Source organism: Impatiens glandulifera, chromosome 6 (genome assembly GCF_907164915.1).
Source record: "Impatiens glandulifera chromosome 6, dImpGla2.1, whole genome shotgun sequence".
Lineage (NCBI taxonomy): Eukaryota > Viridiplantae > Streptophyta > Magnoliopsida > Ericales > Balsaminaceae > Impatiens > Impatiens glandulifera.
The window spans coordinates 2,896,788-2,911,007 of record NC_061867.1 but is presented as its reverse complement, the minus strand read 5'-3'; the positions used below and the strand labels follow the sequence as shown (position 1 = coordinate 2,911,007).

At 30.4% G+C, this 14,220-nt stretch overlaps 2 protein-coding genes, 1 long non-coding RNA gene and 1 other non-coding gene across 5 annotated transcripts; 2 read left to right on the top strand and 2 right to left on the bottom strand.

Annotated features, from left to right (window-relative positions):
* Positions 1–595: 595 nt before the first annotated feature.
* LOC124942850 lies at positions 596–1,263 on the top strand. Its single transcript, XM_047483420.1, has 2 exons — positions 596–980; positions 1,065–1,263. Exons 1-2 carry the CDS (start codon positions 671–673, stop codon positions 1,079–1,081), a joined length of 327 nt encoding a protein of 108 aa, XP_047339376.1. The 5' UTR covers positions 596–670; the 3' UTR covers positions 1,082–1,263.
* Positions 1,264–3,840: 2,577 nt separating this feature from the next.
* Positions 3,841–7,966, bottom strand: LOC124942568. Of its 2 annotated transcripts, none has more exons than XR_007099703.1 (3): positions 7,848–7,966; positions 6,088–6,247; positions 3,841–4,418 (listed from the first exon to the last, which is right to left on the bottom strand). It is a non-coding gene; the product is annotated as an uncharacterized LOC124942568 (long non-coding RNA). The 2 variants fall into 2 exon arrangements; XR_007099704.1 differs by having other exon boundaries at positions 7,835–7,948.
* A 3,666-nt stretch (positions 7,967–11,632) lies between these two features.
* LOC124941641 lies at positions 11,633–14,000 on the top strand. Its single transcript, XM_047481985.1, has 5 exons — positions 11,633–12,145; positions 12,242–12,340; positions 12,670–12,714; positions 13,320–13,457; positions 13,536–14,000. The coding sequence occupies exons 1-5, from the start codon at positions 11,771–11,773 to the stop codon at positions 13,899–13,901; spliced, it is 1,023 nt and encodes a 340-aa protein (XP_047337941.1). The 5' UTR covers positions 11,633–11,770; the 3' UTR covers positions 13,902–14,000.
* Positions 14,001–14,116: 116 nt separating this feature from the next.
* TRNAW-CCA lies at positions 14,117–14,188 on the bottom strand. The gene has a single exon. It is a non-coding gene; the product is annotated as a tRNA-Trp (tRNA).
* Positions 14,189–14,220: the final 32 nt, after the last annotated feature.

Here is a 14,220-nt window from a genome sequence, read left to right as displayed (position 1 = left end):
AAAAAATGTAGTGCTTTAGTCTTCTTCCACACTACACTGATCATGATTTCTCATTTGAACACTTATTATTTTGTTGAATTTTTATTTTCTTAATTATTTCTTTCACCAACCTCAGTTCACCCAATTAGAATATTCTATTAAGAGATCCACATGTTCCCCTCTAGAAAAGGGCATAACGGTAATATTTATTAAAAAAATTATCACCACACCTAAACTTAATTAAATATATATAAATGTAAAATGTTTGTTTTTATGGGGTTAATTAATGGTTTGGTTTGGTTTGGTATGTTCATTTCTTCACTTAAAAATCCATTTCAAATCTTGATCGGTTTTTTAAAATATTATAATAATTTAATTAATTAGATGATAATTTAATATTTTGGGTAATGAATTGAACGATGTCATAAAAGAGAATGGGATAATAAAATATTTTTGAATTATAAGGTATTTAAATCAACAAAACAATGTTTAAGTTTAAACAAAATAACAAATTCAATTATAATGTATAATGTATAATGTGAATAATAAATACAAATCAATAGTCAATTCAAATATCAACTCCTATTTCATTTCTTAGCTTTCAGCCCATCAAACACGGTAACAAACCTCTATATAATCTTCAAATTTCTTCAATTCCTCCGGCAACATCCAACCATCGGAGAAAAGAAAAATGGGTGTTTATAATTACAAAGTGTGGTTGTTCATGGCGGTGTTAGTGGCGGCGCATTTCAACGAGGCAGTGGCGGTGCTAACCGCGGCGGAGTGCAAAGAAGAGAGGAGAATTGGTGTAAACGCGTGTAAGTCGGTGATATTCGGAAGGATGCCGTCGCCGGAATGTTGTCTTCGAGTTAGAATCAGCCACGTGGAATGCGTTTGTCCAATTGTTACGCCGAAACTCGCCGCCTTAGTTGATGTTAATAAAGCGGTTAGGCTTATTGAAGGTTGTGGTCGTAGGGTACCCCATCATTTTAAATGTGGAAGTAAGTTGAATTTTTATTATATTTATTTATATTGTTAGATTAATAAAATTATAATTTGAAATATGTTATTAATGGTTTTTGCAGGTATTACTACTCCATGAAAGATGAAAATGGCTGACAAAGATGGTGTCTTTAATTATATATAAATAAATAAATTATAATCAGTTTTTGTTATGTTCGAATCGATTTTTAATATTTAAACTTTGGTGTTAGAGTTTGTCAATTCGATTTGATCGTTGAGACTTTAATCATAATACATTAATAATATGTTTTTGTATGTCTATTAAAGTTTTAAGGAGCATCATCTTTCGAATAAGACATGCCCGATTGTTCTTATATTGAAAATGTATATTTTGAATTATATAATTAATTTAAGTAATTTAATTTAGTAGATTCTAAATTTAAACATTAATAGAATATGTTTCTAATTTTTTTTTGGTTAGTGTGCCCGTGAATGAGATTGTCCTAGCGTAACTGTAACTGGCCTTATCCTAGAGTCGTCCCTAACTTTAATGATGAATTTTATTGAACATATATATTATAAATTTAAACCCAACAAAAAAAAATGTAAAATTCAATGAAAATGTCAAAATTAAAAACTCTTTTAGAAAGGAATGTGACTATTGTGTAGAGTTTTTATTTATTTTTAAATATTATTTTGGATTTCAAAAATTAAATTATTAAAATAATTTTTATATTTAAAATTTAAATTTAATAAAATAAATATATATTTTAAGAATTAAATAATTTTTATTTTAAACCCATCAGACAATAAACAAGTTATAAATGAAAGTTAATGTAGTTGACTTTACTTGTTTAATTAATTTTATGATAGCCATATTAATTATATGGACTAATAAAAGACTTGTTGGTGAGATTAAATATTTAGCTTTTGAGCACATAGTTTTACTAGGAGGGATCCTATTACGGTATTTATCCTGTTTTCACCAATTTTTTTATTTTTATTTTTAATATGACCATTTTGTCCTGTATTTTTTATAAAATTAATTTGTTTCAAATTTAAATAAATACAACCATTTAACTAATTAAACTAATTATTTTTATTTGGAACTTGTTTAGTTCATTTTTTATTTTGTTAACGTATTTTATATTATTACTTGTATTTAAAAATCTCAATATATATATATATATATATATATAAAACACTACAAATATTAATTATAACAAAAATAAAAAGTAATAATTTTGAATAAAGGTGTGTTTGTATTTTATTAAAGTTTTATCTTTTTTTTAGCTACCGCTTCTTAAACTTCGCTAATCATCGCGCATGTGATAGAAATTTCTTAATATTTTAAGTTTATAACTAGTAACAATAACGTAAATAGATGCATGTTTTAAGAAAAATTGATACAAAATTAGACATATGTTTAAATTCACCTTTAATAACATTATTTTAAGATAGAATATATAAATAAAATATAAAATAATATTTTTTAAATGACCAAAGTTTAAAGTATAGAACAGATGGACACATAATTATCAAGTTCGAAAACCAATTTATGGAAAGGGTAAATTTTTGGCATTATAAATAATAATATACGTTTTTTACCTTCAAAGCCCATTTACTCCGCAATTTAGGCAAAAATGGAATTGTGATGCTAGAATCTTGGGTCGAGACATGAGATATTTTAGTAGTTAAATTAACGCCTAAATATTCATATGGTGTTTCCTAGAGTTCTCATTTTGTTCTATGATTCTTCTTTGTTCGTATGTTATTTGTGACACACGGGTCATCCCAGACTTCGGAGTTCACCCTACATCCGATTCTAATACATATTACTATTTTTAAAATTTTATTTTTTAATATATTAGTTTTGAAAATTTTGTTTTTCATTTTGGACTTCTGCCCATCCTCACATAGATCTGCCTGATTGATATGACTTTTGTTCATTGTTTATATGTGTTTCTTATTTTGTCAGTTCTATTTTGGATAGGATATTATGTATTATTAAAGAGAAACCCAGATTAATATTTTGAAGAAATATATTAATCAAATTGCTCAAACTTATAATTTAGTGACGTTGGATTACAAAGTTTGTCTAACATGGTACTAAGTTTTTTGGTTAATTAGGTATTATAAGTACTTAAGTAATTATATGTCAACACAAATCTAAGCACTAATGAAAATTTGTTATTGATCCATAGGCCAAAATAATATAGATATTAAAAAAATTAAGATGATAAATTGGGCTTAGAAGTAGGTTTTGAATTTGGGCTTAGTGAAATGAAAATCAGTCCACAATTAGCTTCGGTAAGCCTTTTTTCGATTATTTATTTTTTGTTAAGATGATTTATTAAAAGAAGAATAGAAGTATAAATTAATCCTGGCAATAATATTAAAGAGGAACCCAGATTTATTACATATTTATTATAAATCAACGGATAAAGCCAAATGTTCTATAAAAGGATTTGATCTATTTTTCTTTGCAGCTTTAATTTGATTTCAATTTTACTTTTACATATTTTATTTGATGCATATATAGATAGATTTATCTTTTGATCCCAAAATGTATACATTTTGGTAGTGAGTTAGAATACTTGTTTTTGTGAAACATGTAAATAAGTTATCTAGTTTCGGATATGTAAACGTTTGAGCACGATTCATTAATTCGACTTTCTATAGGTTTTTTTTTATTATTATTTAGATCTTAAGCAAAACAAAGATAGTAGTTATAAAAGTTTTTAGCCACATTGAGTGTGTTTTCTCTTCCTAGCTTAAGTTTTTGGTTATGAGAAGTGGGCGAAACTTGAAACTTGTGCGGCGGCGTAAAAAAATTTGAAAAAAGTATTTCCATAATAATTTTTCTATGATAATCAGTCTTCCGAGTTGATTCATATATTCTATTTTGTTGACCCCTTCAAATTAATTAAATTAAAAAGAGATTACATGATACATCGAATCACCACAATCATTAATAATAAGTATGCATACAACAAGCATTCTTAAATTGATTTTAAAATTTGAGGTAAACTTCTTGCTATAGTACATGAGACAACCATTAATTAACAAATAGAATGTGTAATGTTTGTATTGTTTGTATTGTTTTATATTGAATGGAAATGCATTATCATTTTCTCACTAAACAAACAACTTAACTTGGAAGTTTATTCAACTCATTGGTTTGTTTTCAAATTTGGCACCTCTCATTAAGGATGAATTCTCCTTGTTTTAGAATTTTAAGAATGTGGTTCAAAAGCTATCAAGCACACTATTTCAATTAGTGACGAACTCAAAGATGCTTAGAGAAATACCTTGCAGGAGAGAAGGATGAACAAACAAACTGAAGATTGGTTGCGGAAACTCAAAGTCGTGGCATATGAGGTTCAAGACATCATGGATGAATGCACATTTGAAGATCTTCTCCTTCAAGTCAAAAGGCGAAATGCCTCCTCTTCAACCCGGATCTAGGTAATCAACTTAATAAACCATCATATATTAGCAAATACTTGGACACGTCTACAAATTAGTAAAAAATTAACGATGTTCAAGAGAAACTAGACCAAATTTCTTAAGAGCGCCAAAAGTTACATTTACTTGACTCAAAAATAATAGACCAGTTTACTTAGTAGGTGGTGTGAAACCGTGTCTCTTTCTAGTTGTAGTGAAGTATATGGGAGAGATAAGGAGAAAGAAAAAGATTGTTGATATTCTAGTCAATACATCTAGTGTTAGTGTTGTCAAAGCTATCTGTACTGCCCATTGTTGGATTTTGGGGTCTTGGTAAAACAACACTTGCCCAAATGGTCTTCAATGAGGATATTAAGTTGGTCTTCAATTCCATCGTAAGAGCAAATAACGAAACTTCCATGGAGATATGGTCTTCAATGACGATAGTAAGTTGGTCTTCAAAACCATCGTAAGAGCAAATAATGAAACTTCCATGGAGATATTGCGGAAAACAATTCAAGATAAATTAAGAGGGAAAATGTATTTGATTGTATTGGACTATACTTGGAAAAAATATTTGAAGCATGGGAACAGTTGAGATCTATCTTGGATTGCGGATCAAATCGTGCGTGGTGGAAATTATGGAAATAATTGAACATGTTGCGTTATCCTTGCTCTCTGATGATGATTGTTGGTTGTGGTTCAAACAGAGTGCATTTATGCATAGAACACCAAAAACTCGAACTTTATTTAGATTGGAAATGATAGCTAGAAAATGTAAGGGTGTTCCTTAGTTGCCAAGACATTGGGAAGTCAATTGGACTTTAATGTAAATGAATGGTGTAAAATAAGAGATAGTGAGATATGGAAGAAATTAATCTTCCTTAACCCGTCATCTCTTATTATGCACCATTCTCTTTTGTCACTCTTAAAGTTGACTTTCCAATGTCTTGCCAACTAATGAAACATTCTTACATTTTCTAGTTATTTCTTTTTCCAATATCAACAAAGTTGAAAGTTTTCGGTATTCCAAACATAAATGCACGATGTTCGAATAGTAGTCAACAAACTCGAGAAGTTGAATCGTTTTCATGATTTTCGCCATAATTCAGTGTTGTGGTAAGGACGAACACGCCATTTTGACTCATAATCTAACATAGATCTCAACTGTTTCTGAACGCTTTGATTCCAAACATCATTCAATATAATCAAATATTTTTTTCTCTCAATTTATCTTGAGTCATTTTCCACACTATACTAAAGGAAGTATCATTATTTATTCCTATGATGACTTCCATGATTAACTTAATATCAAATTTACTAGAAACACAAATCCAAATTTTTGGATCAAAATATTAGAAACCTGGTCAAGACCATTTGGATAAGTGTTGTTTTACCTAGACCCCAACCCAGCAGATAGTTCATTAGCAACAAAAACATTACTACTAGAATAATATCAATAATATGCTTCTTCTCCTTTATCTCTCCCATATAATTTACTAGAAGTAGGAAAAACCAGGTTTTCATGCAAACTACTAGCAAACTTGTATTTGAGTTATGAATAGATTCACACAAACATAACTTTTGGCCCTCTGGATTAATTTGGTCTAGTTTTCTTAGAAAATGCTTAGTTGTGTGACCAAATATGAAACAATTCTTAGCATTAATAAGAGAACAGGTTATTGTATTGGTGGTTACCTTGATACAGGTTGGAGAGGAGAGCTTTTTGATCAGAAGACGAAGATCATCAAAGCTGCAATGTTCCATGATGTCCCGAGTTTCATCCAATACATGTTTGAGTTTTCGCAACCAGTCTTCTGTATGTTTGTCCTTCTCCGACACGTTCTTTCTCTCTACTCTGCATCCTCAAGTACAACATTTAATTAAGATAGTTTTCCATAGCTTTTCAATATCATTGTTATAACCCAAAAGTAACATGAATTCTCCCACAATCAAAGGTGTCAGCAAGTTTGCAAGCAAACCACTAATTAGAGATGTTTCAAACGTCATGGTTCTCAATGAAATGTGAGAACTATAATACAAACCAAAACAATAACTCAGTTCAGAATATAGCTTTGAAACCGCATTTGAAATTCAACCAAAAAAACACCAATGCATATAGCCTTCAAAAGAAAGTAAAGCACCTAATTAATGAATGAAACATTTTTTGTTTCTTTTTCTTTATTATTTAATATAAAATTGATTTTTTTTAAAAATATTTAAATAAAATGATTAACCCCACAAGGGTAGTCCAATTATCGGCTTAAAAGAATAAAAAAGATCAGGAGTTCGATTTTCATTATTAGCCATTTAAATGGGGGTTGAACCATAGTTGTGGGGGGTTTCTCCTCAATTAAGAAAAATGTATTTTGATCTCTACAAATATTTTTTAGGAGTTATATGAAATAGTTTAAATAATGATATCTTATTGCCAAAAACTTAATGGGCCTGCCATGTACCTAATCTCAAATCTATTGAAAACATTTTTGAGTGAATGTTGAGATGAGTTATTAATTAGCATCTCAATTCTAGGAACACTCTACAATTGAGTTTCAAATTTTATGAGTTTTACACTACAAATATACACATTTTTTTTTAAATATCCCAAAAATTCTGAAATTTTTTGTGAAAGTCAAGAATATTATCAAGATATTGTAAAATTAATTTCATGATTTTTCGAGTTATAAAACTCAAGATATAATGCCTCAAAGTTAAAGAAATTTCCATAGGGGTCCTAAAAATCATGTAAAAATTTTATTATGTTGGAAATAATATTATGACCATGGTATTTTTTTGGATTTTTTTAAAGTGATTTGAATATTTAAATTCAAAAAGAATATTGTTTGCTAAATGGGAGTAACAAACAAATCCTAAGCAAATTTTAATTTTAAAAAATGAAGAGTTTGTGATCAAAATTGAATGAAGGTAAGATCCAAGGGTCAAGATAGACAAACTAGAAGAGTTGAAAGACTTAAAATATAACAAGGAAAGTTCATTAAATGATGTTTTGTCTTTTTAGTGTATTGGCTGTAATTTCAACACCAGCCAACCTTATCCTCAATTAATTATTTTTAAAAATAAATTAAAAAAACAAAAACCGTATATTTTTGTGAAAGTGGTACAAAAATGAAACAGATCTCATCTCATTATTTTAATATAAACCCAATCCACAATCAAGAAACCCTAGTTTTTCTTGGAGGACGGTATTGACCAGACCAGATCTGGCCTAGCTAGGAGGCTTCATGACCGATTAATTAAATTAAAGCAAGTAGAAACTCCTATAATGATGTAGAGTTTGAAACATTCGATTACCTTTCTAAACTAATTAGGGTTAACCAAACCAAACATCGTACAAACAAACAAACAAACAATTAATCACATGATTGTAGAATCTATATAGGATGCAAAACTAAATGAAAGAACTGCTTTAAGTTAATAACCACACCTTTTAGGATTACCTTGTAGAAACTTGTAGAGAAGGCTTGGAAGCAGTTCTTGGAGTAGTTGAGGATATCCTCTCTCTCTCTCTCTAGAAGTCGGTGAAATATTGTGATAATAATGTTCTTATTTATTGGGAAATTCTACGACCTAATAATGGGTTAAATTGCAAAAGTGATCCAAGCTCGATGAACTTTGCAAAGATGACACTTTCGGTTTTTTAAAATGTCGTTGTCTTGTCCTTATGACTGACCCTTACCGCGTAATAGGTAATATACGTATTACGCGTAATATGTAACGCGTAAAACATAAACTTTTTTCGACCATTGTTTTCTCTCTCCGCGTTGTGTTTGTGACTTCGAAGTTTGGCTTCAATTCAAGTAAAAACTATTGAAACTAAAGATTATCCTCAATGTAAGAACAAATTCAGACAGCAATTCTACTATTTTTAAGAATTGAAAAAGCTTGGATCGTACAAACGAACTAAACAATCGTTTTTCTGATCGAAATCAAAAATAAATTGTAACGAAATGAATGGAGAAATTGAAGCCTTAGAAAGAACTTCCTACAGTGTACTCCTCGATTGTAACCGGCTTCAACAGACCTCCTAGAAACCACAAAGGATTAGAGAACAGAGAATAGCCACTCCCAAATAAACAGACAGCGATGACCGTCGGCCTTCAACTTCATCAATTGTCGATGCTTTAATCAGATTCACAACAACTAACGGTAAGAGACCGACGAATCACCTTATGAAACCGTCACAAAGAGAAAATTTTCGTCAAAAATTTCCCTAACAAGAAATTATTAAGACTGAATTTGGGAGAGAACGTGGCACAATAATAAAAAATGTCGCTTTTTTTTCTCTCTAACACTCCTTCCAATAACACGATGTTATGTCATTTCATCCCTCTGTCACTCTCTTATGTTAACATATATCATATAAGAGGAATGATATGGGCAGTGAAAACAATGTCACGAATCCGACGTGGTTTTTCACATTTGTAGGAGTACAAAAAAAAAAAATGGTTTAATTTCAATCCCAAACTCAATATCCGTCATAATTCTCAAATTATTTCTCTCTCAAACTTCTTTGACGAAAATCTTCTCCCAAAACTCTATAATCATAGTATGTTTTTAGATCTAGTTATAAAAAACTTTTGTTTTTTTATTTGAATGATAACGAATTTATTCATGTTTAATGTTTAAGAAAATAATAAAGACAACATTGCAGTAAATGAAGTATTGAACAAATCGCGCGTTGAGACCGAAAGGTACCGATTTCTTTGTTGGAAACCTATCGAGAAGTTGATGTTGTAATGGAATCTGATGTTTGGGGAGATTTTTAGTTGGAGCTAGTGAATGCGCATATTCGGGAGAAAATGTGCATAAACGTCTCAAAATGTGATAGTTCAGGAGATTTCAGGACGATTCTACAAATTATGTCCTGAAAATAAACATTTTGGAACGATTTTGTCCCGAAACTTTATATTTCTTTCCCAAAAATGTACATTTCGGGACATTTATGTCCTAAAAAATTACATTTCATAACATATCGGGACGATTCTGTCCTAAAAATTTACATTTCATACAATATTCTTTGTCCTAATTATTTACCATTTATTAAAGTTTTATTGTTTTTGTTTCATCCTATTGCAACTTCAATTCCAACTCCAACATTAGTTCCACAACACAACATCTTCATGTTTCTCTTGTCATCCAACTTTCGCAGGTAGAGTCGACAACAAACGCGAATGCCTACTACCTCACCATTGGCGGAACATAAGAATAATTATGTTAATTGTGTAATTTGTAAACATGTTTTAACTTATGGTATAATACACTTTTCGGGATATTTCGAGAAGTTTATTTATATTAAAAAAAAATATTATATTTTGTTTTTTTAAACATAAGAATTGAGATTGAATTATAATTCTATAGTTTTTCCAAACATAGGAATTAAATTGTAATTCAATGTCAATTCTCATGAAATTAGAATTAGAATTCCAATGTCAATTCTAATTCTAATTCCAATTTCACCCATCCAAACCAATTAGGACAAAGAATAATACAGCCAGTCAAACCTTCTATAGTGATTTCGAGGACGACTTCTTCGAAATTTTCTCAATGAAAGATTGTTTCATCTTCGTTGTTGATCGTCCTCGAGCTCTAACTTTGATAGCAGAGTGTATCAAAGTTGATGGAGATGTTTTTGTGTCTTTGTCTAAAGATGCTTATGTGTTTTTATCTTCATGATTATGTTCCATATATAGACATAAAATGTTCCTTGATAGTTTTTATGTCGTTGAGCACAAAAGAGCAACTTTTTTTAGATTTTGCTCCAAGGTGCTGAACCTCATGCATAAATGAGGTTAGACTATTGTAACATTTTTTTTCTTCCACGGACATATCTGAATCGTAAATATTGGTGATAATTTGAAACTCACGCTTAATATATAAGTCACATGTCCATGATATATTACATTAATACCTAATTCACTCTCATTTTTTTCCAACATGCCATGATATGCCTACATAAAATACCTCTGAATTCAAACATTCGACATTGACATTTAACATTGCAGTCCAGTTCGGTATAGTGCACTTCGCCACTTTGTAAGAATATCTCTTAAATGTTCTTCATTAACCTCCAAAATGTGTCCCTCAACTTTAAATATTAAAGTTGTTTTTTTCTCTTCCAATACTGAGATGTCGCAGAACAACATCCCTCTAACTTGTTCTTGGACCAATCTAAATATATGTTGAGTGTAGAAGCTTTGAATTGTCTTTCAAATGCATAATCACTTACCATTAGTATGATAGAATTAGTCGATTGAAAATTCAGTTTATTTTCTTTCTCAATATTACTCAACATAGCCTTATCATATTGCATGACGGATTGCTTAAAATGTTAATTACAGGGTTACCAAACACACCCTAAAGTTTAATTAGAGTTTTTATTTAAACAAAGATTATTAGGAATTTTTAAATAAATTATTAAAATACTTTTATTTAAAATTAATAAATTTAATATATATATTAATTAATAAATTAATAAATTAAATAATTTAATCATTTTTATTTTAAACCCAACAAACAATTTAAAATTCTTATATAAACAAGTTACAAATGAAAGTGTAAAGTAGTTGACTTGTTTAATTAATTATTTGATAGGAATATTAATTATATGGACTAATAAAAGACTTATTTGGTAATATATTAAATATTTAGCTTTATAAAAAATATATATTTATTTTTAAAAGGGTAATATTGTTTAGAAATTATTAACAAGCAAGGCATTAATGTGCTCAACACATTTTTACAGCTAACCTACTTTTGTAACATACACATTTCATTGTCAAAACTTCCTTTTTATTTATAGCATACATTAATTCATCAAAAACCTTAATTATATATACATTATACATATTTAAAATCAAATCCTTTTAATATGATATAAAAACAGTAAAATAAATTAGTTGTATAAAACATCAGCAAAACCCACTCAAACAAAAACAAACTGGGAAATGAAAAGTTCCACAACAGTCCAAAATTTTTAATATCAATAAATTTTTTGACCACCTAACCTATTAACGTGGGGAAAAAGAAAAAAAAAAAAAATTTTTGTTAATTTTTTGACCAATCAAATTGCACCACGTTATTTTTTTCCGTTATTTTCTCAAATTTCAAATCTTAATCATTCCTCGTTTATAATTAACAACATAAAAATGATAGAAAACAATTAATATATAAATAAACAGATCACAATGAACGAATCTCCATTGTTTTGGCTTGTAAATAATAAAAGGAGCCATCAAAGAAGGCTCAGTTTTTATCAGTCAACGACTACTGTTTAGATCCTCCATCCATCGTTGAATCTCACAAATCATTCATAAAAGACTGGTCTTAATTTCTGGGTTTCGTTCTTCTTCCTCAATCTCCAATGGGTCGGAAGCCAAACGAATCCGAACCCACACGATTAGCTTCTTTGATCCTTCTCTTGTTGGGTTTAGGTTCTTGTTTGGCAGCGTACATATTCGCCACGGCAGCACTGAGACCCAAATACTCGTCACCGGAGGTTGAGGGAGAAAGTAAATGGGTTGGTTTAATCGAAAAAGGCGGCGAGTGTTGTAAAGGAGTCGAGAATTTGGAGTTATGGGGAACTGCAGTGAAGTGGGGTACCGATTTCAAGTTCAATTCATCTGAGGAATGTTGTAAAGCTTGTAAAGCTATGTGTACTGGTAATGATGGACCTTGTTTGTGTGATAGTTGGGTTTTTTGTGGGAATCGTGAAGCTTGTGGGAATCAATTTGGTGAGGTAATTAGTTTGACCTACAAACTGTTTGATTTATTGTCTGAAAGAGATTTGAATGTCATTGGGTCAATTCTCTTCATGTTGTTGTTGTTGTTATAGTGCTGGTTGAAGAAACAGAAGGATACATTGGTTCCTGAAAAGCAAGATTCAGGAAAGAAAAATAGTTGGACATCCGGCATCATTTTTGGAAAAGGAGAGGTAATTCAAGTTGTAGATTTGGTTAATTTACATGCTTGATGAAGTTTTTGATATTTGATTAATGATCCATTCATTCATGATTCATCCAATCTAGTTTACTAGAGAATTCATCTTTAGTTATCTTTCTTCTTATATGTACTTAAGAGAGAATAGGTGAATCTAGATCAGTTTGTTATCTGTTGTGGTTTAATGGGGGGATGATGGAAATTTCCATTTCAATCTTCAGTTTGATGGATTAGTGATCATAACCGGCATGGCGGCATACTTTTTGAATACATGTTTTCTTCTGTTTCATTGGTTTCTGATATATATGAACTCACCATATGCAGGGCATTGTTGGTTTGGAAACAGAATATGGAACACTTCACATGAAGGTATTATTATCTCATAATCAAGTTTATTTTAGAGCTTGTTTGATTTTGGCTATATTTGGACTACTAGATTCATAATTAATGAATCAAATTTGGTGTTAAACTAACATCATTTGATCAATAAACAAATGATTCTCTTGACATCGTGTCTCGTTAGGAAACACCTTTTGAGTTAGTTTCTGTATCTGGATCGAGAGAAACAAAAATAAAATTTGGAAAGTGTCTGTCTTTGACTAAGATCTGAGCTTGTTTGAGGAAGGTTTTTTTCAAAAAATAAAATCCAAGCCCATTTGATAAGGGACATGAGATAATTGAATTTCTTTTTTACAGAAGAATGTTATTTTAGTATTGATGATTTAAATGATTTGATTCATGATGTTATTAATGATGGAATAAGGGGTTATTCTGTATGATCTATAACCATAAACATAAACAAAAAGTGTTTTCAAGTGGTGCTAATGTTGAGGATCTTAATACTCAGATATGTCTGCATTTTCTGATCTAGATTTGCTCAAGACTCGTTTTTTACAGATTTATTTGAAAAGGCATACAAATTGGTCAAGAATCCTATTAATTTTTTGAAGTAACATTTTTTGGTTCTTGTCCAGCTTTATCCTGACTGTGCCCCAAGATCAGTGGTTTACATCCTCCAATTGTTGGGCCTACGACACTGTGCAGGCTGCAGATTCTATCGCGCTGAAAGCCGTGGACGATCATGGGATTCCGATGGGAACCATATAAAAGATGTATCTTTTTTCTCAAGACTTCAAAAAGCTTAATTTTGGATGATTTAGCTAAAGTGTTGTGTTTGATTGATTCTTCAGGCTCCCTATGGTCCTCCATTTGGTCTGATTCAAGGAACCCTTGAAGCTCAAGGAAACCCTTTTACTGACATACCAACAGAAGCCTGCCCAACAATTAAACGTGGTTCGGTTGCATGGGTCGGGTCTGGTCCCGAATTCTTCATAAGCCTGGCAAATCATCACGAGTGGCAAGGATCGTACATTGTATTTGGTTCGGTTTTGGCAGAAGACATGGGGATTGCAGAGAGAATCGCAGAGCTTCCAACGAAGGCGGATGTTTGGAATAATGTGAATGTGTCGGTGTTGGAGAATTCAGTTTCGATTAAGGTTTCGAGGATGAAAAAAGAACATGGAGACTTGAATGTGAATGAAAATGTTGGATCTTGATGGATTTTTTTGAATGTTATATTTGAACAAATCATTTTGGTTCCATATTTTTCATATCATATATAGATAGACAGAATGTTAACTACTTACAATTATCTTGTTTCATCTTCTATGAACTATGTGACCAAAAAAAATCTCAAATTTTAAATTTAATTTGATCTTAGTATAATTTTTTTTGTAATAGAAATTGAAAAAAAATAAAATTGCAAAACTTTTGAACCTGACGTGAATCGAACACACAACCTTCTGATCTGGAGTCAGACGCGCTACCATTGCGCCACAGATCCTTTTGTGAAATCATTCTACAAGTTACATACTA

Bases quoted from the DNA above. Each gene is read 5' to 3' on its own strand.
- LOC124942850 (XM_047483420.1), top strand. From the start codon at position 671: ATGGGTGTTTATAATTACAAAGTGTGGTTGTTCATGGCGGTGTTAGTG.
- LOC124941641 (XM_047481985.1), top strand. From the start codon at position 11,771: ATGGGTCGGAAGCCAAACGAATCCGAACCCACACGATTAGCTTCTTTG. The intron at 12,146-12,241 runs GTAATTAGTTTG...TTGTTGTTATAG, and splicing joins GTGGGAATCAATTTGGTGAG to TGCTGGTTGAAGAAACAGAA. The intron at 13,458-13,535 runs GTATCTTTTTTC...TTGATTCTTCAG, and splicing joins ATGGGAACCATATAAAAGAT to GCTCCCTATGGTCCTCCATT.